The 26,304-nt window shown below is 34.7% G+C and overlaps 1 protein-coding gene and 1 long non-coding RNA gene across 2 annotated transcripts; both read left to right on the top strand.

Annotated features, from left to right (window-relative positions):
* The first annotated feature begins 2,352 nt into the window (after nt 1-2,352).
* Nucleotides 2,353-6,859, top strand: LOC103503941 (uncharacterized). The gene is made up of 4 exons (XM_008468333.3): nt 2,353-2,609; nt 3,163-5,216; nt 5,443-5,833; nt 6,476-6,859. Exons 2-4 carry the CDS (start codon nt 3,199-3,201, stop codon nt 6,740-6,742), a joined length of 2,676 nt encoding a protein of 891 aa, XP_008466555.2. The 5' UTR covers nt 2,353-2,609; nt 3,163-3,198; the 3' UTR covers nt 6,743-6,859.
* Nucleotides 6,860-20,376: 13,517 nt separating this feature from the next.
* Nucleotides 20,377-20,945, top strand: LOC127148834 (uncharacterized). Its single transcript, XR_007819967.1, has 3 exons — nt 20,377-20,484; nt 20,574-20,630; nt 20,882-20,945. It is a non-coding gene; the product is annotated as an uncharacterized LOC127148834 (long non-coding RNA).
* Nucleotides 20,946-26,304: the final 5,359 nt, after the last annotated feature.

Raw genomic sequence — 26,304 nt, 5'->3', positions numbered from 1 at the left:
CAAGTTCAAGTATATATGGGAGTACTATGGATGCAGCCCACTTTGTGGTTAGTACAAATGATATGATCCTAAATCGTTCATGTAGAGACATGAAGTGGGGGCATCCTATGTAAAGAGTTTACATAAGACTAGAATAATGAAATAGTCACTTTTAAGTTATAATACCGTTGACTATATAAAACTGACTATTTTGATTATGATGACCTAGGTAACTTAATTTTAATCGTGAGCTAATTATGAACTTTTATTCAAACAATATTATTCTTAGATCTATATATGTGAGGACAGTTCAACAGCGCTGACTCAATAAGCCTCCATTTCAGGGGTAAGATCTGGTAGATGGCTAGGGACATAGGGTGCAAGACGAAATTCACTCATACTACAACTTTAGGGTTAGTAGATAGATTGTTTTCTTAAGGATTGAATCCAAGTCTTGAACTAGGGGCCCACGCTTTCATTAGCCCGAGAGGGGTTCGGTTTATAGGTTGGACCTTAAACCAATTGTTAGATGTCGTCTCGGGGGTAAAATGGTATTTTGACCCAACTAAGGCTACAAACAACCTGTGAAGGACTAACTTATTGATCATGGTTATATTAGATGGACAGAAACATATTTATACTGAGGGGAGTGAAAATTTTGATATTGTAATTTAATGAAGCATGCGAAAATTTGATTTTGGAATTTTGTAAGATTTGGTGGGATCTTGTCCTTGGGGAATTATAAAAAATAGTAAATTTGACAAAATATTTACAAGCTACAGTAAAATTTCAGATTTTATCGATAACAAATATTTGATAGACACTGATATCCTTCTATCAGTGTCATTGATAGACACTGATATCCTTCTATCAATGTCATTGATAGACACTGATAGAACAGTGTCATTGATAAGAAGTGATAGAAGTCTATCAGTTTCTATCATCGATAGAATCAAATTTTTTTTGCTATAGCTTGTAAATATTTATTTTCGCCGCAATGTTCAGTATTTATGCTAAAGGAAAAGTTAAGTGAATTTCTTAGTTGTTTGTTTAAGTTTTTTTATTTTTCATTGCATTGAGTTGAGAAGGTCTTTGGAGTTCAAAGTTGGAGCTCTATGTTGAGACTACTTTAGGAAGTTGTTCCACTTACTAGGCGTTTAGTGCTTATCACGTGGTGTAATACGTGTTGAGTGTTTAGGCAACATACCTCCATTAGGTCGCATGAAGTGACTTTTGGGGCAGGTTGTGACATCGTCATCGAAGTTGGAGGTGATTGTTGCTAGAATTGGTGGCTGTCGAGGTTTGTCGAAGGTGTCTATTGGTGGTGGTTGTTGAAGTTGGTTGGCAATAACGATCGGAGGCACAATAGATATGATAAGAAGTGAGGTAGATAGTTATAAGGAAAAATTGACAAAAGTAGCATACTTTTGGTTTTCGTTTTCAAAAGTAGCACATTTTTGAAAACTCTAAAAAAATGTTTTTCTCGATTAATCTCGAGCGAGATTGACCACCAAGATTTCCCTAAAATATTACAAATTTTCAATTTATCCATTGTTTTGAGTTTTGTTGGTGCATCTTGTTAGACAATTAGATTGAGATTCTACCACTTTTCAAATCTTCCTCAATCTTTTTTTTATCTTATCAAAATTTTTTTTCAAACCTTTCCAAATATTTCACCTAATCTTAACCAATTTCTCCAACTATTTATTGTAAATTACCATTTTTCCTTTTCCTAGTTCTTCTCTTCTTCAACCGAAAACCTTCTTTCACATTACTCAGCCTCAGAAAATGCCGTCACTCCCTTTCTTTCTTGCTTCTGCCGGATCAATTCTTCCACCTCTCATTAACGGTTGTGTTTCTCCTACTTCTTTCTTCTTTCTCTTTTCTAAATTCTCGGCGTTTTGATTTGAAGTTATGATAAGACAATTGAATTGTTTAAAGAAAGGGAAGGAATTAGGAAAAGCAAAAATGGTAATATAAAATATATAGTTGGGCAGATTGACAAAATAGCAAAAATTAGTTAAGATTTGGCGGAAGATTTGAATAATTTTTTTGAAAAGATAAAATAAATTAAATAAGATTTGAGAAAATTTGAAAAATTCTAGAATCTTGGTCTATATGTGTCCGGTGATGGACCAAGAAAACCCAAAATAAGGAATAAGTTGAAAAATTTTAATATTTTAGGAAATCTTAGATGATCAATCTCACCCTTGATTGATCGAAATGATGTCTAAAAATGACTAATAAAAACAGTTTTTCGAATTTTAAAAAATATGTTATTTTTTAAAACAAAAACAAAATGTGTGCTACTTTTGATCAATTTTTCATTACTCAGATGTTTTGATAAGCTTAAGAATTAAATAAGTTAAAGAGAAATTAATGATTAACCACAGCAAAACCGTTTTTCTAAATATTTTTCTAGATGTCTATTGCTTTTTCTGATAAAGCTTAAAGAAAATGGAAACAGAAGACAAAGAAGATCACAAAGAAAGAAAGAGAGAGAGAGGGGAGAGTTGAGAAATTGATGGGGGTCGATGAAAGACTGTTGAACTCGTTGGAGTAGCGCTGCCATGACTAACGACGCCGGAAGTAGTTGGAACAAACGAACTTTTAGGCAACAATTCAATTTGGTAATTTTTTTTCTTTTTGTGAAAAACTTCGATGATAGTTTCATAGGTTTATGGTTTATGTCCAATAATTTTTATAGTTTCTTTCCACAGGTCAAGAAATTTGTTATGAATTTTGATGTATTTCATATTTGGAGTTGCCTCATGTAAAAGACAAGATGAAATTGATCAAAACCTAAATTTGTGTACCAAGGGAAAGTAAGGCCAAAATAAAAAAATTAAGAAAAAAGAAAAGAAAAGAAAATGAATGATTGGGAATAAGTAATGTTGGAGATTTCAAAAAATTCATGCTTATTCAACAAATTGTATTTCTTTTTAAGTCTGCTATATCTATATATTTGTTAGCTCAACAATACTCAAAAGTGGAGAATTGGACCGACTTATGAACAAGTTGGATGAAGAAAATTTAGTATCGATAGAAATGATAAATTTATCTTTAACATATCTATTTCTTTGGGATAATCTAAAGTAATGATATTTCTCTCTAGTTAATAATTAATATTGATATTTATACATTGTAAGAAAAAGATTATAGTGATATTCATGTCTGTGACAGCAACTAAGCTAAAATCGACAGTTAAGTAGAGATGAAATGGAAGAAATTGGCAATTTTAAGAAGCTGCACAATCACCCATTGATCCTTTACCAATACGGAAACTCTAATAATGGTGACGAGGTTTATTGTTCCAAATGTCGTAAACCATGGCATCCACCAGCGTTCAGTTGCTCCGACTCCGACTGCAGCTTCCATATCCATCAATCTTGCATCGATATTCTTCCTCAAATTCACACCCCTTTTCATTCCCATCACAAGCTCCCTCTATCTGTCGTCCTCACCAACACATTCTGCAAGTGCTGCGGCCAAAAGCCGACAGGAAAATCGTACTCCTGCCCTCAATGTGATTTCGTTATTGACCTACAATGCCTCATCGCCGACACCAAAGCCACCGGCTTAACCAAAATCCCCGGTGGTGACCAATTTCACCATTTTACGCATCCCCATCCGTTAACCTTTCTACAGCAACATTGGGGGAAAAACAGAATCGTTGTTTGCTCTGTGTGCCAGTTGCGTATCAAATCAGGTTCTGATTCTATTTCTACTTACTTTTGCTCTCAATGTGATTCCCACTTTCATCAACAATGTGCTGAATTGTCTCGTGAGATTATAAATCTTCGTTATCATCAACACCCATTGTTTCTTTTTGCGCGATCATTTGAGAGTAACATACTTTGTAACAACTGTAGAAACATATGCTTCAATTTTTTCTACAGTTGTCCACCCTGTAAATTCAATCTTCATGTATCGTGCTTGCCCTCATTCCACCACCAACATGACTTCATTAAATTGCACAAGGCATTTCCTTATAAATGTCAAATCTGTGGCAAGAATTCTGAATCTGCAGTTCCTTGGTTTTGTAGCATTTGCCATCTTTTCGCGCATAAAAGTTGCGCCGAGCAACCGACCATTCTCCATACATTTGATCATCGTCATCCTTTAAGTCTAACGTTCTCTGGTCATTGCAATATTTGCAAAATCTGCAATGGAAAGATAAACATGTCGTTTGCTAGATATGTTTGTCGGATTTGCAGTTATGATGCACATTTGAATTGTGCTAAGAGTCGAGAGAAAAAAGAGATGGATGGAATATTGCTGACAGAAGAAGAAGTTGGTGTTGGCATGAACAAAATTTTGCATTTTAGCCATAAGCATGAGTTGATTCTTCGGCCGGGGGAGGATGATAGGGTTTGTAATGGGTGTATGCAATTGATAGTGACTGAATATTATGGTTGTTCAAAGTGCAGGTTCTATTTGCATGAAGAATGTGCAAGATTCACGAGTCGATACAAAAAGTTATTGTTTCATTCGCATAAGCTGAATATGGTTTATATCCCAGATTTTATTTTCTCATGTAGTGTTTGTCTTCAATACTGTCAAGGCTTCGCCTATAACTGTCAAGAATGTAGCTATGCAATCGATATTCGCTGTGCTGCAATTACATTCCCATTTTCACATTCAAGTCACAAACATCATCCTCTGTTTCATTACAGAGATAAAGGAAAACATAAATGTGGAGGTTGTGGAGAAGGGTTGAAGAACAAATTTGTATTTGGATGTGATGATTGCAACTTTTATTTGGATGCAAAATGTGCAAATCTGCCACTTGCAGTGAGAAATAGATTTGACGAACATCCTTTAAGCCTCACATTTGTGAATAAAGACGAGGAAGGTGATGATGAACATTACTGTGATATTTGTGAAGAAAAAAGAGGAAGAAATGAGTGGTACTACTGTTGCAAGATGTGCTATTTTGCAGCACATATGAAGTGTGCTCTTGGAGATTATCCATTTCTGAAGTCAGCAAAGTTTGAAGGTCATAGGCATATGCTCAATTTGGTGAAAGAAGGTAAGAAAGGGTACTCTGCTTGTGGTAGTTGTGGTCATTCTTGTGAAGGAAATTTGGCTTTTGAATGCGAGCATTGCATTTGTAAGTTTAATGTTCATGCATTTGGGTTGTGCTATTACAAGCTGCTTACACAAGGCTCAATAGCTTTCGCGATGCCTTCCCTTCACTCTCGATCACTTCCCCTCTACTTGGACCCAATTCAAAGGTAAACAAAAGAGCCTATAAAGTGTTTTTGAAAGTGATCCAGAATTAATTTTGATTGATTAAAAAAACGTTTCTTTTAAGAGATTTGATTGGAACCCATGCTTTTATTTGTTACAAATGATATATATAGTATTACATTTTATTGGTCGATATGTAGAAAAAGGAGCAAGCTTTTATTTGTTACAAAATGATATCTATGGTATAACACTTTGTTGGTCGATATGTAGAAAAAGGAGCAAGATTATTATGTTGTTGGAAGGAGAAGGGAAGCAAGGTGGTTGGAAGGAAAGAGAATTCAGTGGAATCAGAGAGTTCATGGTGAATCATGGACGATGGGCTGATTCCATTCTGATACAATACGAGGAAAATGAGAAGTCATTGGAGGAAGAGGATGATGATGAAGATGAAAAAGATGATGATATGGAGATTCCGAATGTGGCCATGTCATTGGGAAAATACGGAGGATTTGAAGGGGAGTATTGGGATGATGCAGCCTTCTCTTCAATACAGAGCGTGGAGATTACTCATGAAAAAGCCATAAACTCCATAACGATTAAATATGACCAAAATGGACCGTCTGAAAGGCACGGAGGAAATCGAGGTTGTCACACATCTGCGGTAAGTAATTCTTATTTCAACATTTTCATTTTAGAGTTTATCTGAAAATAGAAAAATGACAAAATTAATTATTACTTAATTTTTGCATGAATTATAAATATTGTCTTCTATTTTTGACAATGTTTCTGAAGAAAAAAAAAGTTAAATAAGGATATTTTTTGTGCGTGAACTCATCTTTTTCATCCCACCTTCGTTACTCACATTAAAGAAGAATTACAATATTATATATAAAAACGAAGAATTTGCCACATAGAACGTACGAAAGTAAATATTTTTAATGTCTTAAACTTAGTTCGTGTCAGGTAGATCTCCACTATTAATTACTTGATTACAATTGCATTTGGTGTGGTGGTGAAAGCACTAAACTCAAGAATCTAGAAATTACAAAAATGAAACAGCTTATTAAAAGGAAGTTATTATGAAAAAAAAAAAAAAGCTAAATATATTCCCAAAATATAACAAAAATTTTAGATTCTATTAATAAATTTTGTTATTTTTGAAAATGTTTTAGTAGCTTGCTAAAATGTATAAACAATGTAAAATATGAGCATAAAATATCAATTAAGTTTACATGTGTATTATTTTGAAACCTACCAGTAAAGGTTATATATTAATGTTCTAACAAGTGAAGAAAACTGACAGGTGGATCTTGAATATCCAGATGAATACCTAATTTCAATAGTTGGATATATGGGTTACTATGGGCAACACTATGTGATTCGATCCTTGAGTTTAGAAAGCAATAAACAGATTTATGGTCCATTCGGTAGAGAAGAAGGAAGAAGGTTTGTGTTTCCTACAAGTGGTGCTAAGATTGTTAGTTTTCACGGTACATCTGGGCTTTATCTCAATTCTGTTGGAATCAATGTTCTCCCCCTTCAAAACAACCTCAAAACCACTCCTTTGTAATCATTATATTGTATTATACATTTTCATATTGAGTTGATATTTTAGTCATACATTTTAATATTGCTTATACTTTTAAGATATATGTTTGAAATAAAGATGTTTCAGCTTTGGATTCAACCTAAGTATGAATGAGATTCATATTAATATTAGAGGAATTGCATTGGATAGCAAAATATACTTGTATATTTGCAAGCATGACTGGTTTTTTAAATTTGCATTTTCAGCAAAATTATTTAAGAATATTGAAAGAAATTTTAAGTTTGAGGGCAATAAAGTAAATTATATTTAATGACAATTTTGAAATTATTTCGATCTTTCTCCTTTGGGGCTCGAATTATGAGAAACTTAAAAAGTGGAAAAATTTAGTAGTCAAACACCATATCTAGAGAGAGCTAATTTATGTATTTTTATAGCAAAATTCATGGTTAATTTTTTGGTTACTACAATCTGGCGACGACTTGAACGACAGATGAAAACTGAGAGTTGGCAGCGATGACCCGCAAGCTCCCTGGGGATGCAAGGAACATGCAAAATAGAGAGTCGAATAGCTGTTGAGACCTTCGACAGCTAATAGGAGACATGACAATAGGCGGATGAGACCTAAGGCGGACGATGGAAGCTAGTTAAAGACATGGAAGATGACGACTGGATGAGTTCACGAAGAAGAAGGGTTCTCTTTTGAGTAATAATAAGTTTGATTGTGCACGAAATGTATTTAAGAAAATGCTCAATATGGATTTGATATCTTGGTAAGTGATACTTTAAAAGGTATGTGAAGAATGGGAACCTTCCTGCGACTTGATCTTTGTTTAATCAGATGCATGTTATGTTACTAGGTTTACCCAGAAGAAGTTTGTGAAGGAGTCTAGGAAAATATTTGATGTTGGTAAAGAATGAAATTTTGTGGAATAAGTTGCTATTGGTGTATGCTCAAAGGGGGAAGATTGAGGATAAAAGATTGTTTGATTTTTCTTAGTTCATATTTTAGTTAGGATCATGAATGCTAATAAATTTGATTAATGTTATTCAACCATAAGAAAGATGAAAATGGGTGTTTGATTAGCCACACTAACAACACCATCACTATCAAAAGCGACAATGAGACGAGATGAGGAAGAGGGGAGGGAAGCAAGTTGTGAAAGAGCAAGGTACTATTGGAGGCAACTTCAGTTCATGAGCTAATGTACTATTAGAGAATGGACATGATGTGTAAGTTCCACGAGAGTTAAAATTGTACCTCGTTTTTTTTTTTGCATGAGTACTAAAATGTAAATATTAGATTATTAGTATACAAGTTTTGAGCATAATAGAACAATTTTGTTGGACGTTTAATTTTTTGTTTATTTGTGAGTGTGGGTATTTGGTGTAAGTACTAATGATTTTTCCGTTATTTTAACATAATGTGGAAGTTTTGAATTGTTAAATGTCTAAAGGACCATGCCAGGAATATAGATTCAAGTCTTTGGAGTTTAAATCCCTAGGCTAGAAATGCTTCTGACCAAGACAAAACAAAGAAATTGTTGACGGACCATTATTGACTCGTCAATAAAAAATTGAGTCGGAGGCATTGTCGTTGGCTTTTTTTTGGGTTGAACACTAGGAGTTCTTCATCTTGGCCCCTTTCTTTGATGTAAATGCATTTCCATTTGTTTTGGACACTGGACAAACATTTGCCAATTTTTGGAAGCATTGTTCATCTTTTCCACCCTTTTTGGTTGCACCTTGTTCTCTATTCAACGAGAGATCGTTTTCCGACCTATACTTTGGGTAAGTCTCTAAGGGAGCGTGCCAGAAATGTAGACTCAAGCCTTTGGAGTTTAAGTCCTTAAGCTTGAAATGCTTATGACCAAGACAAAACAAAGAAACCGTTGACGGACCACTTTTAACCTCTAAATAAAAGTGGGTCCACGGTATTGTCCTTGGCCTCTTTTTTGGGATGAACACTAGAAGTTCTTCAACATGGACCTTTTCTTTGTTAAAATTCTTTTCCAGTTATTGACGTTGGACAGACGTTTGTCACTTTTTGAATGCATTGTCCATATTTTCGACCGTTTTAGGTTGTACCTTAGTCCTCACTCAAACGAGCTCGTTATTCAACCTATGCTTCGGATAAATGTCTAAGGGACCATGCCAGGAACGTAGACTCAAGTCTTAGAGTTTAAATCCCTAAGCTAGAAATGCTTATGACCAAGACAAAACAAAGAAACCATTGACGGAACACTTTTGACCCCTCAATAAAAAACTGAGTTCGGGGCATTGTCGTTGGCCTTTTTTTGGGACGAACACTAGGTGTTCTTTATCTTGGCCCCTATTCTTTGATGAAAATACATTTCCATTTGTGTTGGATACTAGACAGACGTTCGCCACTTTTTGGAAGAATTGTCCATCTTTTCGACCGTTTTGGATTGCACCTTAGTCCTCTGTCAAACGAGCTCGTTTTTTGACCTATACTTTGGGTAAATGTCTAAGGGATCGTGCCAGCAATGTAGTCTCAAGTCTTTAGAGTTTAAATCCCTAAGATAGAAATGCCTATGACAAAGACAAAATAAAGAAACCGTTGACGGACCACTTTTGACTGCTTAGTAATCAAATGAGTCTGGGGCATTGTCATTGGCCTTTTTTTGGGACGAACACCAAAAGTTCTTCAACATGGGCCCCTTTCTTTATGGGAAATGCATTTACAGTTGTTTTTTATGCTGACAGATGCTCGCCACTTTTTAGAAGCATTGTCCATCTTTTCGATCGTTTTGCATTGCACCTTAATCCTCTCTCGAACGAGCTCATTTTCTAACCTATACTTTGGGTAAATGTCTAAGGGACCAAACCAAGAATGTAGACTTAAGTGTTTGGAGTTTAAATCCCTAAGCTAAAAATCCTTATGACCAAGATAAAACAAAGAAACTGTTGATGGACAACTTTTGACCCTTCAATAAAAAACCAAGTCTGGGCAATTGGGTTTTATGTCCTAAAACTCATAGATAGTAAATATATAATCAATTGACGGTTATTACTAAAATGTTTTATTATTATAATTTCAATAAGTGTTATTGATTATATTATTAGTTTTGTCTTAATAATCTAAATCCAATAAACTAACATCCTAAGCTGTTTGATGAGTCTTGAACAGTATGTAGAGACATACAAGGATCAATGTTAAAGATCAGCTTAAAGGGTTTATAGTATAGGGTTAAGGTTGGGTACCTTATCCTGTTAACACTATGGATACGACTCACTTTGTATTTGATACAAACACATTAATCCAATGCGTTCATGTATGTGACATACAAGTGAGGGTATCCTATGTAATGAGTTTGCATAAGACTGGACCACGAAATAGTAATCACTAGATGTAACTCCGTTAACTAGTTGGATTTCTATTTCATTAGGATGACCTAGGTAACTTAGTCTTAATCCTGAGTGTATTATGAACTTCTGTTTGCGAGGGATTGTCCTTTGATTTATACGGGTGAGAGTGGCCAAATTTCAGACTCAATATGCTTATCATTTTGGGGACAAGACCGAGTGGGGAGCTGAGAACATAATCACACAAGAAGAAATTCACTCCTTCCCACCATGTTTCCTTAAATAGTGTCTCCGGGACTTGAACAAAGGGTCCTACCCTCTTTATGGCACGTGAGGGGTTTTCTGTTTAGTGGTTGGACCATAAACAGGTTGTTCATTAGATGAGCACTAGTATTTAAGGACTAGAAATAACCTAGGGGTAAAACGGTAATTTTACCCAACTGGTGTTGCGAACACTTGTGAAAGACGAACTTACTGGTATTGGTCTATATCCGTGGACACAATAATATATCTACAGTGAGAAGAGTTCAGCTATGAGTCTTTAGTGGAGTGCACACAGTTAACGAATATTGTTGTTAGTCCTGATCTGTAGGTCCATTAGGTCCCCTTTCTAGCTCATAAAGAGTAATGAGATTTATTTATATTGGTTGTAATTTGAAATGTTCAAATTTACTTTAAGAATTAATATAATGTATATTGATACATCATAATATAAAGTTTATATTTTAATTAGACTTTATTATATAAATTTAATTTTGGATATGATTCAAAATTAAATTACGAGAGAATAAAATATTTGAATGAGTTCAAATATTAGTTTAATGTGAATTAGATTCATATTAAAACTATAGGTTAAAATTTAATGTGTATGTGATACATATTAAAACTATAGGTTATAAGAGAAATTTGTATTTGAATATGATTCAAATTTTGGATTAAATTAAATATAAGATATTTAATTTAGGAATTAATTAATTGGAGAATTAATTAATAGTTTAGTTTAATTTGGTTTAATTAAATTTGATTTAATTAAATTAATTAAATTAAAACTATAGGTTATGCGAGAGATGTTCATTTAAATATGATTTAAATGAAATATTAATTAAATACGATTTAATTAATTAATTAATTAATATAATTAATTAATTATTTTAATATATATTAATTTAATATTTATTTATTAAATTAATAAGGAACATGGGTGGTTTTCCCATGTTCTCATTTATTCTCTCTAACTTTCCTCTTCTTTCGTGTGAAGAAGAGGGAATTCTTTGCATAACGAAAAAACACAAAAGGCGTTCTGTGATTTTTTTAAGAAAAAAGGATCATCGCATTCTCTCTAGAAAACTTTTTCTCTCAAAAAAACTAATTCCCTCAATCCAATTTTGGTTCCCACAAACCATCTCAATCAGAGAATAGGAAAGTTTCCAAGTGGTGGTGCCCCAAGTTGGTGTTTAGTAGATTCAAAGTCGTCAACGAGAGTAAGTTCTTCTTCTCTGTATTTTCTTCACAACATGTTTAACCATAAAAAATTAGTTTTGTAATTTTTGCCAATGTATTGGTATCTTTTAAGGTTCCAATTAAAATTGGGTATCTGTAATTCTGGAAAGGGTTTTCATCCCTTCATGGGCATAGGTTGGGAAATGAGCTCATTGGAGGGAGGACTAAAGTGCAATCCAAAACGGTAAAAAAGATGAACAATGCTTCCAAAAAGTGACAAACGTCTGTCTAGCTTAAAAAACAATTGGAAAAGCATTTCCAAAAAATGAAAGAGGCCATGTAAAAGAACTCTTGGTGTTCGTTTAAAAAAAAGGCCAATGACAATGCTCCATACTCATTTTTTTATTGAGGGGTCAAAAGTGATCTATCAACGGTTTATTTGTTTTGTCTTGGTCATAAGCATTTTTAGCTTAGGGTTTTCAACTACAAAGACTTGAATCTACCTTCCTGGCATGGTCCCTTAGACATTTATCGAAAGTATAGGTCGGGAAACAAGCTCGTTGGAGGGAGGACTAAGGTGTAACCCAAAACGGTCGAAAAGATGAACAATGTTTCCATATAGTGGCAAATATTTATCCAGCATAAAAAACAACTGGAAATACATTTCTAGCAATGAAAAGGTGCCAAGTTGATGAACTCATGGTGTTCGTAAAAAAAAGGCCAACGACAATGCCGCAGACTCCGTTTTTTTATTGAGGGATCGAAAATGGTCCGTTAACCGTTTCTTAGTTTTGTGTAGGTGATAAGCATTTCTAGCTTAGGGATTTAAACTTGAAAGACTTGAGTCTATGTTTCTGCATGTTCCCTGGGATATTTATCCAAAGTATTGGTCGGAAAACGAGCTCGTTGAAGGGAAGACTAAGGTGCAACTCAAAATGGTTGAAAAGATGGACAATGCTTCCAAAAAGTGGCAAACATTTCTCCAGCGTAAAAAACAACATGAAAACTATTTCTAGGAAAGAAAAGTGGCGAAAGTGAAGAACTCCATGTGTTCGTCCCAAAAAATGGCCAACGACAATGCCCTAGACTTAGTTTTTTATTGAGGGGTCAAAAATGGTCTGTCGACGGTTTCTTTTTTTTTGTCTTGGTCATAAGAATTTCTAGCTTAGAGATTTAAACTCCAAAGACTTCAGTCTACGTTCTTGGCATGGTCCGTTAGAAATTTATCCAAAGTATAGGTCATAAAACGAGCTTGTTGAAGCGAAGACTAAGGTGCAATCCAAAACGATCGAAAAGATGGACAATGCTTCGAAAAAGTAGCGAACGTCTGTCCAACGTTACAAACTATTGGAAATGCATTTTCAGAAAAAAAAGGGGACAAGTTGAAGAACTCCTGGTGTTCGTCCCAAAAAAAGGCCAACGACAATGCCCTAAACTCAGTGTTTTATTGAGGGGTCAAAAGTGGTCTGTCAACGGTTTCTTAGTTTTGTTTTGGTTATAAGAATTTCTAGGTTATTGATTTAAATTTCAAAGACTTGAGTCTACGTTCCTCGCATGGTCCCTTAGAAATTTATTCGAAGTATAGGTCGGGAAACGAGTTCGTTGGAGCAACGACTAAGGTGCAACCTAAAACATTCGAAAAGATGGAGAATGGTTTCGAAAAGTGGTGAACGTCTGTCTAGCATAAAAAACATCTTGAATTACATTTCCAGCAAATAAAAAGGGCCAAGTTGAAAAACTCCTAGTGTTCGTTCGAAAAAATGGCCAACGACAATGGCCTAGACATAGTTTTTTATTGAAGGGTCAAAAGTGGTTCGTTAACAATTTCTTTTTTCTTTTTTGGTCAAAAGCATTTTTAGCTTGGGATTTAAACTATAAAGACTTGAGTCTACGTTGCTAGCATGATCCCTTATACATTTACCCAAAGTAGAAGTCGAAAAAGAATCTCGTTGGAGGGAGGACTAAGGTGCAACTTAAAATGGTTGAAAAGGTGGACAATGCTTTCAAAATGTTGCGAACGTCTGTAGAGCATAAAAAACAACTTGAAATGCATTTCCAACAAAGAAAAGGGGCCAAGTTGAAGTACTCGTGGTGCTCGTCCCATAAAAAGGCCAACGACAATGCCCAGATTCATTTTTTTATTGACGGACCAAAAGTGGTCCGTCAGCGGTTTCTTTGTTTTGTCTTAGTCATAAGCATTTCTAGCTTAGGGATTTAAACTCAAATGACTTATGTTTACTTGCCTAGCATGATCTTCTACACATTTACCCAAAGTATAAGTCGGAAAAAGAGCTCGTTGGAGGGAGGACTAAGGTGCAACCCAAAATGATTGAAAAGATGGAAAATGCTTCCAAAAAGTGGCGAACGTCTATCTAGCGTAAAAAATAACTTGAAATGCATTTTCAGTAATGAAAAGGGGCCATATTGATGAACTCTTGGTGTTCATCCCAAGAAAAGGCCAACAACAATGCCCCAAACTCAGTCTTTTATTGTGAGGTCAAAAGTGGTTCGTCAACGGTTTCTTTGTTTTTTCTTGGTCAAAGTAATTTCTAGCTTAGTTATTTAAACTCCAAAGACTTGAGTCTATGTTTTTGACATGGTCCCTTAGACATTTACCCAAAGTATAGGTCGAGAAACAAGTTCGTTGGAGGGAGGACTAAGGTGTAACTTAAAACGGTTAAAAAGATGGAAAGTGCTTCTAAAAAGTGGCGAACTTTGTAGACCGTAAAAAACAATTGGAAATGCATAGCCAAAAAAGAAAAGGGGCCAAGTTGAAGAACTCCTAGTGCTCGTCCCTAAAAAATGATAACGATAATAGCCCAAACATAGTTTTTTATTGAGGGGTCGGAAGTGGTTCATCAATGGTTTTTTTGTTTTTTCTTGGTCAAAAGCATTTCTAGCATAGAGATTTAAAATCCAAAGACTTGAGTTTACGTTCCTGGCATGACGATCCTCTTAGACATTTACCTGAAGTATAGATCGAGAAAAAATCTCGTTGGAGGGAGGACTAAGGTGCAACCCAAAATGGTGGCGAATGTCTGTAGAGCGACAAAAACAACTAGAAATGCATTTCAAGCAAAGAAAAGAGGCCAAGTTGAAGAAGTCCTGGTGTTCGTCCGAGAAAAAGGCCAATGAAAATGGCCCAGACTCAAACTTGAATGACTTGCATCTACGATTATTGCATGATCCTTTAGACATTTACCCAAAGTATAGGTCGTTAAACGGGCTTGTTGGAGAGAGGACTAAGGTGAAAACCAAAACAATCGAAAATGCATTTCCAGCAAAGAAAAGGGGCCAAGTTAAAGTACTCCCAGTTTTCATCCCAAAAAAAGGCCAACAATAATACCCAAACTCACTGTTTTATTGAGGGGTCAAAATTTTTCCGTCAACAGTTTCTTAGTTTTGTGTTGGACATAAGAATTTCTAGATTATTGATTTAAACTCCCGAGACTTGAGTCTACATTCTTGGCATGGTTTGTTATAAATTTACCCAAAGTATAGATCGGAAAACGAGCTCGTTGGAGCGATGTCTAAGATAAAACCTAAAACGTTTGAAAAGATGGAGAATGGTTCCAAAAAGTGGCAAACGTCTGTCCAGTGTAAAAAATATCTTGAAATGCATTTCTAGTAAAGAAAAGGGGCCAAGTTGAAGAACTCTTGGTGTTCGTCCAAAAAAAGGCCAACGACAAAGGTCGAGATTCAGTTTTTATTAAGAGGTCAAAAGTGGTTTGTCAACGGTTTTATTGATTTTTCTTGGTCAAAAGCATTTTTAGCTTAGGGATTTAAACTCCAAAGACTTGAGTTTGCATTCTTTCTATGGTCCCTTAGACATTTACCTAAAGTATATTTCGAGAAAAAATCTCGTTGGAAAGAGGACTAAGATGCAACCTAAAATGGCCGAAAAGATGGACAATGCTTCCAAAAAGTGGCGAATGTCTGTAGAGTGTGAAAACAATTAGAAATGTATTTCCAGCAAAGAAAAGGGGCCAAGTTGAAGGACTCCTTGTGTTCGTCCAAAAAATGGCCAACAACAACGCTCAGACTCATTTTTTATTGAGGGGTCAAAAGTGGTCCGTCAACGGTTTCTTGGTTTTGTCTTAGCCATAAGCATTTCTAGCTTACGGATTTAAACTCAAATGACTTGCGTTTATTTAAACTCGAATGACTTGCGTTTACTTTCCTGGCATGGTCCCTTAGACATTTACCTAAAGTATGAGTCAGAAAATGAGCTCGTTGGAGGAAAGACTAAGGTGCAATAAACAACGATCGAAAAGATGGAGAATTCTTCCAAAAAGTGGTGAACGTTTGTCTAGCATAAAAACCAACACGAAATGCATTTCCAGCAAAGAAAAGGGACAAAGTTGAAGAACTCCTAGTGTTCGTCCCAAGAAAAGGCCAACGACAATGCCCCTGACACTGTTTTTTATCGAGGTGTCCAAAGTGGTCCATCAATGGTTTTTTTGTTTTTTCTTGGTCAAAAGCATTTCTAGCTTAGGGATTTAAACTCCAAAGACTTGAGTCTACATTCCTGGCATGGTCCCTTAGACATTTGCCCAAAGTATAGGTCAGAAAAAATCTTGTTGGAAAGAGGACTAAGATGCAACCTAAAATGGTCGAAAAGATGGACAATGCTTCCAAAAAGTGGCGAACGTCTGTAGAGCGTAAAAAATAAATGAAAATGCATTTCAAGAAAAAAAAGGGGCCAAGATGAAGAATTCCTTGTGTTCGTCCCAAAAAAAGGCCAACAACAATGCCCAGACTCAGTTTTTTATTGATGGGTCAAAAGTGGTCTGTCAATGGTTTCTTTGTTTTATCTTGGACATAAGCATTTCTAGCATAGGAATTTAAACTCAAATGACTTGAGTTTACTTTCCTGGCATGGTCCCTTAGACATTTACCCAAAGTATAGATTGGAAAACGAGCTCGTTGGAGGGAGGACTAAGGTGCAATCCAAAACCATCGAAAAGATGGAGAATGCTTCAAAAAGTGGCGAATGTCTGTCCAACGTAAAAAACAATGTGAAATGCATTTTTGGAAAAGAAAAGGGGCCAAGTTGAATAACTCCTGGTGTTCGTCCCAAAAAAAGGCGAATGATAATGCTCTGGACACAGTTTTTTAATGAGGTGTCAAAATGGTATGTCAAGGATTTCTTTGCCTTTTTCTTGGTCCAAAGCATTTCTAGCTTAGGGATTTAAACTCCAAAGACTTGATTATAGTGTCCTGGCATGGTCCCTTAGAAATTTACCCAAAGTATAGGTCAGGAAAAAATCTCGTTGGAGGGAGGACTAAGGTGCAACCTAAAATGGTAAAAAAGATGGACAATGCTTCCAAAAAGTGACGAACATCTGTCCCACATCAAAAACCACTGGAAATGAATTTCCAGCAAAGAAAAGGGGCCAAGTTTAAGGACTCCTGGTGTTCATCTAGAAAACAAGCCAACGACAATGCCTTGACTCAATTTTTTTAGGGGTTAAAAGTGGTTCGTCAAAGGTTTCTTATGTTTTATCTTGGTCATAAGCATGTTTAGCTTAGCGATTTAAACTCTAAAGACTTGATTCTACGTACCTGGCATGGTCCCTTAGACATTTACCCAAATTATAGGTTGGAAAACGATCTCGTTGGATGGAGGACTAAGTTGCAATCCAAAATGGTAAAAAAGATGGACAATGATTCCAAAAAGTGGTGAACGTATTCTTCGAAAAAGTGTATTTTCCGGAAAGAAAAGGGGCCAAGTTGAAGAACTCCTGGTGTTCGTCTCAAAAAATGGCCAACTATAATGCCCCTAACTCAGAGAGGAGTCAAAAGTGGTTCGTCAATGATTTATTTGTGTTTTCTTGGTCAAAAACATTTCTAGCTTAGGGATTTAAATCCCCAAGGCTCGAGTCTATGTTCCTGGCATGGTCCCTTAGACATTTTTCCAAAGTATAAGTCGGAAAACAAAAATAAAAAATTACTTATATGCAATTAAACACTTTAGTGATTAACATGCTAAAAAGCCCTAATTTAAATTAATTAGGGTTAAAAGAAATTCTTACCTTTGAAGCTTTCCAATCCTTGAAATCTCTTCATGACTACGAACGCAAGACCACCACTAATGTTGACCCGCTATTCTTCGACTGAGAATCTGGTTGTGGGACCCCTTAAGTAAAAGAATTTGAGAAACAGATGGAAAATTAAGAAGGAGATTAGGTTGAGATTTTAGAGAGAAAAAATTATTTTGTATTCAAAATTACAAAAATGACCAAAATTCTCTTCAATTTGGAAATTTCCTCTAAAATAGACTAATTACATGCAAAATTGCATGTAATTAGTTTATTAAATCTCAACACCTAATAATCCACTAACAATTAGTGAAACTTAGTAGGCTAGGTGTCTACGTCTCATGTAGCCACTTATCCCACTAAATCTCAACACCTAATAATCCACTAACAATTAGTGGAACTCATTTGGCCATTAAAGTCAAAATCAAACTTTGACTTTTCAAGTCAAAAGTCAACTTTTGAATTTTTACAATTTTGTCTGTCTTGACTAATTTTGACCTCCCGAGTATGAATCCGCATTCCATTTTCTGAAATTGAAATCACATTTGAATATAAGAGTAGTCAAAGTTTGACCTTTCAAAGTCAAAAGTCAACATTTTGACTTTTCACAACTTTAACCATTTCCATCAATTTCGAGCTTCCGATTATGAATCTGTATTCCTATTTTTAATATTTAAATCACATTTAAACATAAAACTCTCTTTACCTAATTCGAACAATTCAAATTATTCCAACATATTTGTTTTAATTTAATTCCATATGAGCTACCAGGGGAACCTAATGGACTTATAGATCACGGGCTTTGACGATCCGAGATTAACTGGCTAAATCCTTTTAGACCAAGTTAATCAATTCGTTAACTAATGGGTCATTCCACTAAAGTCTCGTAGTTGCACTCCTCTCACTATAGATATATTTGTGTCCATTTGATATAACCATGATCAGTAAGTTAGTTCTTCACATGTTGTTCATAACCTCGATTAGGTCAAAATATCGTTTTACCATCGAGACTACATCTTGTTCCTTAAGCCCCATTGGTCCATTATTAAACATTTGGTTTAAGGTCCAACCTATAAATTGAATCCCTCTCGGGCCAATGAGAGGGCGGGATCCCTTGTTCAAGACTTGGATTCAGTCCTTAAGGGAACAACCTATCTACTAACCCTAAAATGGGTAGGAGTGAATTCCGTCTTATACCTTATATCCCTAGCCATCCACCCGATCTTACCCTTGAAATGAGAGGTTTATTGTGCCAGCACCGTTGAGTTGCCCTTACCTATGTAGATCTAAGGATAGTATCGTTTGAACAGAAGTTCATAGTTAACCAAGATTAAGATTAAGTTATCTAGGTCATCATAATCAAAATAGTCAGTTTATATAGTCAACGGTGTTATAACTTACCAGTGACTATTTCATGGTTTCAGTCTTATGTAAACTCTTTACATAGGATGCTCCCATTTCCATGTCTCTACATGAACAATTCAGGATCACATCGTTTGTACTAACTACAGAGCAGGCCGCATCCATAGTGTTCCGAAATAAGGCACTCAACCTTATTCATACACTATAGACCGTTTGGGCTATAAACACAAACTTGATCTACATTTATGTCTCTACATAAAGTTCAAGTCTACACTAGATAGCCTTAAGACCTTAGTTAATTGGATTCAAGATTATAGTATTCTATTTTCACTAACAAGTCCTTAATAACCAGTTTATTCAATAGAATATAAATTTAACTACAGATTACGAGTTTTAATGCATAAATTCTAACAAACTCCCACTTGGACTAAAACTCCTAGTGTGAGGAAACAATCTTGAATTTAATCGTGAGAGAATTATTCGTATGAGTACAATAAACATATGAGTACAAAAAACTAGGGCATATACCCAAACATTCTCCCACTAGTCCTAGTGCACAAATTTCGTAGACCTAAACTAATTAGGTGACCTTTAAACACTTTAGCCGTGAAAGGACTTTGTAAACCAAACATCCATGATTTGCTCAACAAGTTTAAGGCTACTACCTCGTCTTTACGATGCACAATTACCTCGATAAAGTAGTACACTTTAACTTTACACTTATTTACACTATTCACTAGAAGAAATCTAGCCTTTAATGTCGGTTGGAAAAAATGAAAAATGAGCTTTAATGTCGCTTTTTAAAAAGCGGATGTTTAATGTCGGTTTAAAACCGACATTAAAGAGGGAGCTTTAATGTCGGTTTTAAACCCACATTAAAGAGGGAGCATTATCCTCCTTTTGAAAAGCAACATTAAAAATCCCTTTTAATTTTATTTTTATTTTTTTTATTTGTAATAAAAACTAACTATTTCTCTCTCTTACTTTACTCTTTCTAAATGACCCACACAATTTCTTCCTTCCAGTTTCTTCTTCTCTTTTCATTCTCATCTCACACTGTTCCCTTTGTTCTCCGAACAGTCGTCGCCGCCACCACCATAGTCGTCCCTCGTGCCCGCCTCCACTGTTGTGATCACTATTCCCTTTCTTCCATCGTCTTTGTGCTTGCCACCACCGTCTGTAGTCCTTTTCTTCGACCACGTTCGTGCCCAGCCCTTACCACCACCGTTGCACGTCCTCATCTGTCTCACAGACTCAAATCTAGTTTGCTTGTGGGTAGATATGTTGTAAGAGCACCGATTAACTGTCATCCGAAAGGTTCAATAGGTATCTGTAATAGATCTTTAAAGTATTTTCGAATTTATTTCTAGTATCAGTTACATTCTTTTGGATGATGAATTGTTGTTTTTTTTTTGGATAAAATGTTCATTAATATATATATATATATATATATATATATATATATATATATATATTTTCTTTTCAGTTTGTGTTGCTTCCTGATGGAACTCATATGTGCACTTTCGTAGAGCTTGTGGTGGGCAAAAGCTTAGAAACATAATGTTGGATTCTAATATTGACTTGTATGGACCTTATGTGAGTTTCCTCGTTCATTAACTTGTTGAGGAACCTGGGGTTTCAATTAGTTTTGATTATCGTATTATGGTTTTGATGTTGTTTTACAGTCGAGATTTCTGTTGAACTATGCTGGTGGAGGAACCTGTGGGACTTGTATGGTGGAGGTGATTTTTCTGCATTAGATCATGTTCTTAACAGGATTTAATCACTGCCCTTTTCATTTCTATTATCTGAATCATTGTTTATTTGATCATTATGGTAAAGTTGTTCAATTCATGACTTGGATAGACCGACTTAGAAGGTAAAAGAGTTTAAAAGTTGGTGCTACGACCATTGGAAAATGAAAAAAATGAAGAAGAAATACAATCCTAATGTTCTGCTACAAGTATCCTGACTGAAAATTTTACCGTTTCAGATTGTTGAAGGGAAAGAGCTACTGAATCCTCGTACAGACATAGAGAAAGACAAACTCAAAAGGGTAAAAACACCGATTCCATTGGCATTATAAGCTGAGAAATCAAAATGAGTCAATAACTATTTGTTTGTTTGTTCTTCTTTCTTTTTAAACTTTATTTCTAGTATCAGTTACATTCTTGTATATTTAGTTTTTTCTTATAACAACTGGTGGTGAGTGTAGATATCATTTTCTTGTAGACGTTCTTTTGAGTCTTGGCAGTCAAACTAAGTGCTATGCCAAAGCCTAGAAATCGTTAGTCCTTGTGTGTACACCAAATATGAAAATAGAAAGCATAATGTTTAAAGAGAAAATGTTTTCAGTCGGCAGCAACCTCCCTTCAGAAAAATGCTTGTCCAGGAAAGATGTCACAAGTATCACTTTAGGAGTTTGCTCTTTCCACGACTCATCCAAAGATCATAGAACTTTTACATCCACACGATTTACCTAAGAAATGGGTGTTGAGATAAATTGATGTGTGAGACAAGTCGATGGGGTTCATATTTTCAACTCTTGTGAGACTATTATTGATTTTTAATCATTAACTTTTTTATAAGATGTCACAAGATTGTTGATCATATTCTTTGGACTGGGTTGTAGTTTTCTGTTGTAAGCTAGAGAATTAAAGACATGTTTGAAGTATATCTTAGTGCATAGTGATGGTCAAACGGTGTGACTGTAGTTTTATTTCTTGTAGTATGTAAATGTTTTGGTTTTGTACTTCCATTTGATTTGTTCTAGTCCCTACATTCTAATATATGGACTTAATTCCATAAAAAGCTGACATGGCACCATGTGAGAGCTGACATGACGACACTTCAGCTTTCCTTCTATATGTGGAACTATGGACATACAATATCAAATTGTCATGTCGGATTCCATGTGGTGCCAGGTCAACTTACATTATTAGTCAATTGTATTGTTCACAATACAAACTAAGAAATGTAGAGGCCAAAATGAAGTAAATCGAAGCACAAGAATTACTTTGTTACATGTGACAAAATGGTGGGATGAATTATAATTGAACTTAAAATATCTAACTTGTTTTGACATGAAAAGATGGTTATTGACTCAAAATATTTACAAGTGTCAAGTGATGAGGTATTTTGGTGAACTATCGTATGATATGATGTCCAGCAGTGTTGATATTATCAAATTTTAGTATCGTGTAATTAGGCTAAACACCTACTTATAATATCTTGACACGCTTCTTCAAATTTGAAGTTTAGTTGCTCATATTTTCACTAAATGTTCTTCAATATAATATCTTACACTTCAAAAGAATCCATTTGCTTTCTGTCACTTTTATGTCATGTTTCGACTAACAAATTTATTTTTCAAATAAACATCACGCATTCTTTTATCAATCATCCTTCTGAAATGGAGCCCCCCCACCTTGACCACCATTTTTTGTTTTGTTTTTGGTTTATAGTTTGTTAGTCTTCCGTTTTTTGTTTTTGGCTCCTTTTGTTATGTGTATTTCCTTCACTATTTTACTCTGTTGCGTTTCCTTTTGTGGGTTGGTATTCTGAATTATGGTGTGTTCTTCCATGTCTTTTCACTGAAAGGATTTATCATACTTCTTCTTCTTCTTCTTCTTCTTCTTATGGATTGTTGGTCCCTTTCTCTCCCTCTCGACGACGAGTTCGAGAAGCTCGTCAATCGTATGAACCCTCCCAGGTCTCTTTTTCCCTTTAATCTCCGATTTTCATTATGGGTTTTGTTTACTCTGTTTCTTTTCTTAAATGGGTTTTGTTTTCCAGGGTTACCATTGATAATGATTCCAGCAGAAAAGCTACTATGATTAAGGTCTTTTCTCTCTCTCTCTCTCTCTCTCTGTTCTTCAGTGTTTCATATAACGGATCAACCTGGGAATAAGCTCTCTGAAAATGATGTTGCTGAGCGAATTCAACAGGTTAAATTGCATTTTTGAGCTTGTGGTAATCTATATTCTGTCTTCATTTTCGGGAATAATGGTTGAATACTGAATTTCTTGAAAATGTTTTTAGGTTGAACTTGATATAGATGGGGTTGTCAGAGGAAGAAATCACAAAAACTGTGTTGCATCATTGGATGAGAACGTGATTTGTTCTATAGGTATAGGTTCTGTACAACTGTGTGAAATTTACTTGGAAAAATTAACCAAAGGTTAGAGGTCCAGGTATAATCTCAGGTGATGAGTTGTGCTTGTGGCTTATGAACAAGGCTATTCATCCCACACCAAGTTGTATACAAGTAGGGCAACCAAAGGGTAATGTTCTGATTATTATTATTTGTTAGTTATTATAAAATTTAGAAAGCTATATTTGACCTAAGGCAACCAATATCTTAATGAATTTGGAAATCATTAATGCTTAGTGAGGGCTCTAGAGTCAAAGTTATTGATGCCTCATGTAGTCATACGATTCTCTTGAATATAATGAAGTCGTTGAATATTTGCTCATCATGGATATTTTTCATTCACATATTTTCATGCTATCGTTGAAATTTATCTTACTTTGTTTGCTCTTAAATCCAAGTTTGGTATGATGCAAACGGTGTGAAAGTGTTCTACTAGGTGATCTTTGGTCCCTCGTTAGATTCTTATGCTAAAAAGACATTTATATATTTCTAGTTTTTTGCACTCAAATCTCATTATTGGCTCTAAGACATTTTATAGCATCTACCAATGACGATGTAGCTAAAGTATGGAAATTTGGTTCTGGTAGCAAAGGAGACTGCATTCATGAGTTGAAATGCAATGGAAACACATTTCATACTTGTGTTTTTCGTCCCACTGATACTTCAATTTTGATCATTGGCTCTCATGAGGTTAGTCAGTGCTATTTAGTTTCACATACTATTTTATTAAATTTGGCAAATATTCTTTAGAAGCAAATAATATATCTATAATGCTTTGGTCCTTAAAAGCCATTTCAAGTTGTTTCATGCTTACAGTCTCAAATTGAACATAGAATTGTTTAAGTTATAGTTGCAATTACTAATCCACCTGAACAGTTAGAAACATTTAATGATGTGATAATAAGATGACTTGACAAATGCTCTTATTGGATAAGATTACTCGATATAACTGCAATTGATTTTGCACACTTTCTATCTTCTGATATTATTTAGCAGCAAAGTTTTAACATTGAGATTGTTCTGTTTTAAATGGAATTATTGGCTTTCAGTCACCGAAGCTTTGGGACACGACAGAAAACAAGACAAGGACATTGAAAGTTCATAAGAAGTTGGTACCAGCCTGACTTGGCTGCATCAAATGCTACTGGTTTAGTTGCTTCAGCAAGTCACAATGACTGTCAAGATCTGAAATACTTCTCCAACTAAAATACTGTGAAAGTAAGTTCTGATATTTCTTCAAACCAGGTGCTTAAACTTCCTTAAGGTTGATAGAAACTTCTTTTTGTTCGAGAGAAAGAATTTTGTGTTGCAAGTATTTGTAGTTAAAATTTCATAATTGGAACTTGCTTTTTTGGTCTCAAGAGAATATTGTTAGTTAGGAGGACTTTGATTAGCTAGGTATATATATCTCAAATGGTTCAATTTCGCAGCAGTTATTTCAAGTTCCAAAATTCAAGTACTTAGAAATTTTTGTTTACGCGTCATGTCATTTTTTTTCTCCATTGTTTAACTTTCTCTATAAAAACAATGCTGCCGTTGATGAGTAATTTTCTAAAATTAAGAGTAAGATGCTCTGTAGAGGGACAAACAAAAGAGATTTAATAATGAAGAGTATGTATGTATATATGTAGTTTAAACAGTTCCATTATGAACAACTGTAAGCTTTTCTTTGGGCCAATTGTTATCTCGTGGTGAGGTGAATACTGCTGATAAAGTTGGTGGCTATGTTATGTTCTTCATGTACTCTTTTGGTTTTTTTTTAATTCACGGAACGAATTTCTATTTTAGTTAGATTCTTGCTACGATTGTTGGACCGGTATGGCAACTCTAGATGGCTGAATAAGGTTTAGTTATACATTTTAATAAATTTGTATTCCTTTTACTTCTTTGAAAGTCTTGCATTTTATTTACTTTTTTTTTATCAAATCAATGTGTAATAGAAGTTTTCTTGCTCTTCATTGTGCCTATGTTCTACGAGAAATACGATGACAAGGTGGATGCCTTTGTAGAGAATGCCATGACCGAGATCAAGAAACTGTATGATTTTAATGTTGATTTGTGCTTTTATTTGTGCTTCATCACTTTATAATTGTATTTTTATTTATCCCCTTTGTTTCATGTGTTTTAATGTTGATATGGTTTTAGGTGCCAAAAAGAAAGAGGGAGAAAAGGATGTCAAATTTGGGTCTCACAATTGGGTTACAAATATTTTTTATTCTGTTAGAATAATTCTGAAGATTAATTAATGGTTTATTTTGATATTGCTTGTAGAATGATTGAAGACATCGGGTTGAAAGCTAAGTGATTGTGTAGATAGCCAGGCTATTACTGAAGGATGAAGACTGAGAAGACGTTTAGAATTTCTTATTTAAGTATTGTATTAGGATCTTGTTTCATGTATCATTGTAGAATGTATATATAAACACAATATTAAAATTTTATTTTGTGTATACAAATGTAAAAGACAAATATATAGTTTCTAAAATAATATTAATCATATTGATTTGCTGGAGTGAAAAAATATTTATCTACATGAATCTAATGTTGGTTTATAAAAAATGGACAATAATGCAATAATTAAATAAAAATGAATTTGTAAAAATGGATCCAAAATAAGGCTTTAATGTCGGTTTTAAACTGACATTATTGGGATCTATAATGTCGGATAAACCGACATTGTTGGCCTTTTTAATGTCGGTTTTAAAACGACATTAAAGCCCAACTGACATTAAAGGTCAAATTTCTTCTAGTGATTGCTCCTCCATATAGAGTGAATATTGATTTCAATTTAGACTTTCTAACATTTTTGAAAATCAAAATTAGTGTATTCGATAAGGATTAGATCCTTAGCACTATACATGAGCACATAGTCTTTTAAATTTCTAAACTATTTTAGAATATACTTAACTACAATCCAACTCTTTTGAAATTTTATATCTAGATAGAATTTTGTCTATATAAGATTCTTAAGACTAGCTAGTATTCTATTCTTGTTATTCCAAACAATTTTGGATCTTGAGAACACATTGTGCATTTCCAAATCTCTTCTTTAAAAGTGCATAACTAGTTATTTGTAAACGTCAGATAGATAATCAACATCATTTATTGCCTTTTCGCAAGTCAATTGATCCTCTTAAACCATCATCAAGTATGACAATTTGGTTTTCGATAAAACCAGGTATGGTCTGGCTGATAAATAACCCTCCCACTCCTTCGAGACACTCTCAACACTTAAGACGGATGTGACTAACTTGATTCCCTAG

This window comes from Cucumis melo, chromosome 4, assembly GCF_025177605.1.
Source record: "Cucumis melo cultivar AY chromosome 4, USDA_Cmelo_AY_1.0, whole genome shotgun sequence".
NCBI classification, from domain to species: Eukaryota; Viridiplantae; Streptophyta; class Magnoliopsida; order Cucurbitales; family Cucurbitaceae; genus Cucumis; species Cucumis melo.
The sequence above is the reverse complement of the archived record's forward strand: the minus strand, read 5'-3'. Positions and strand labels throughout refer to the sequence as shown.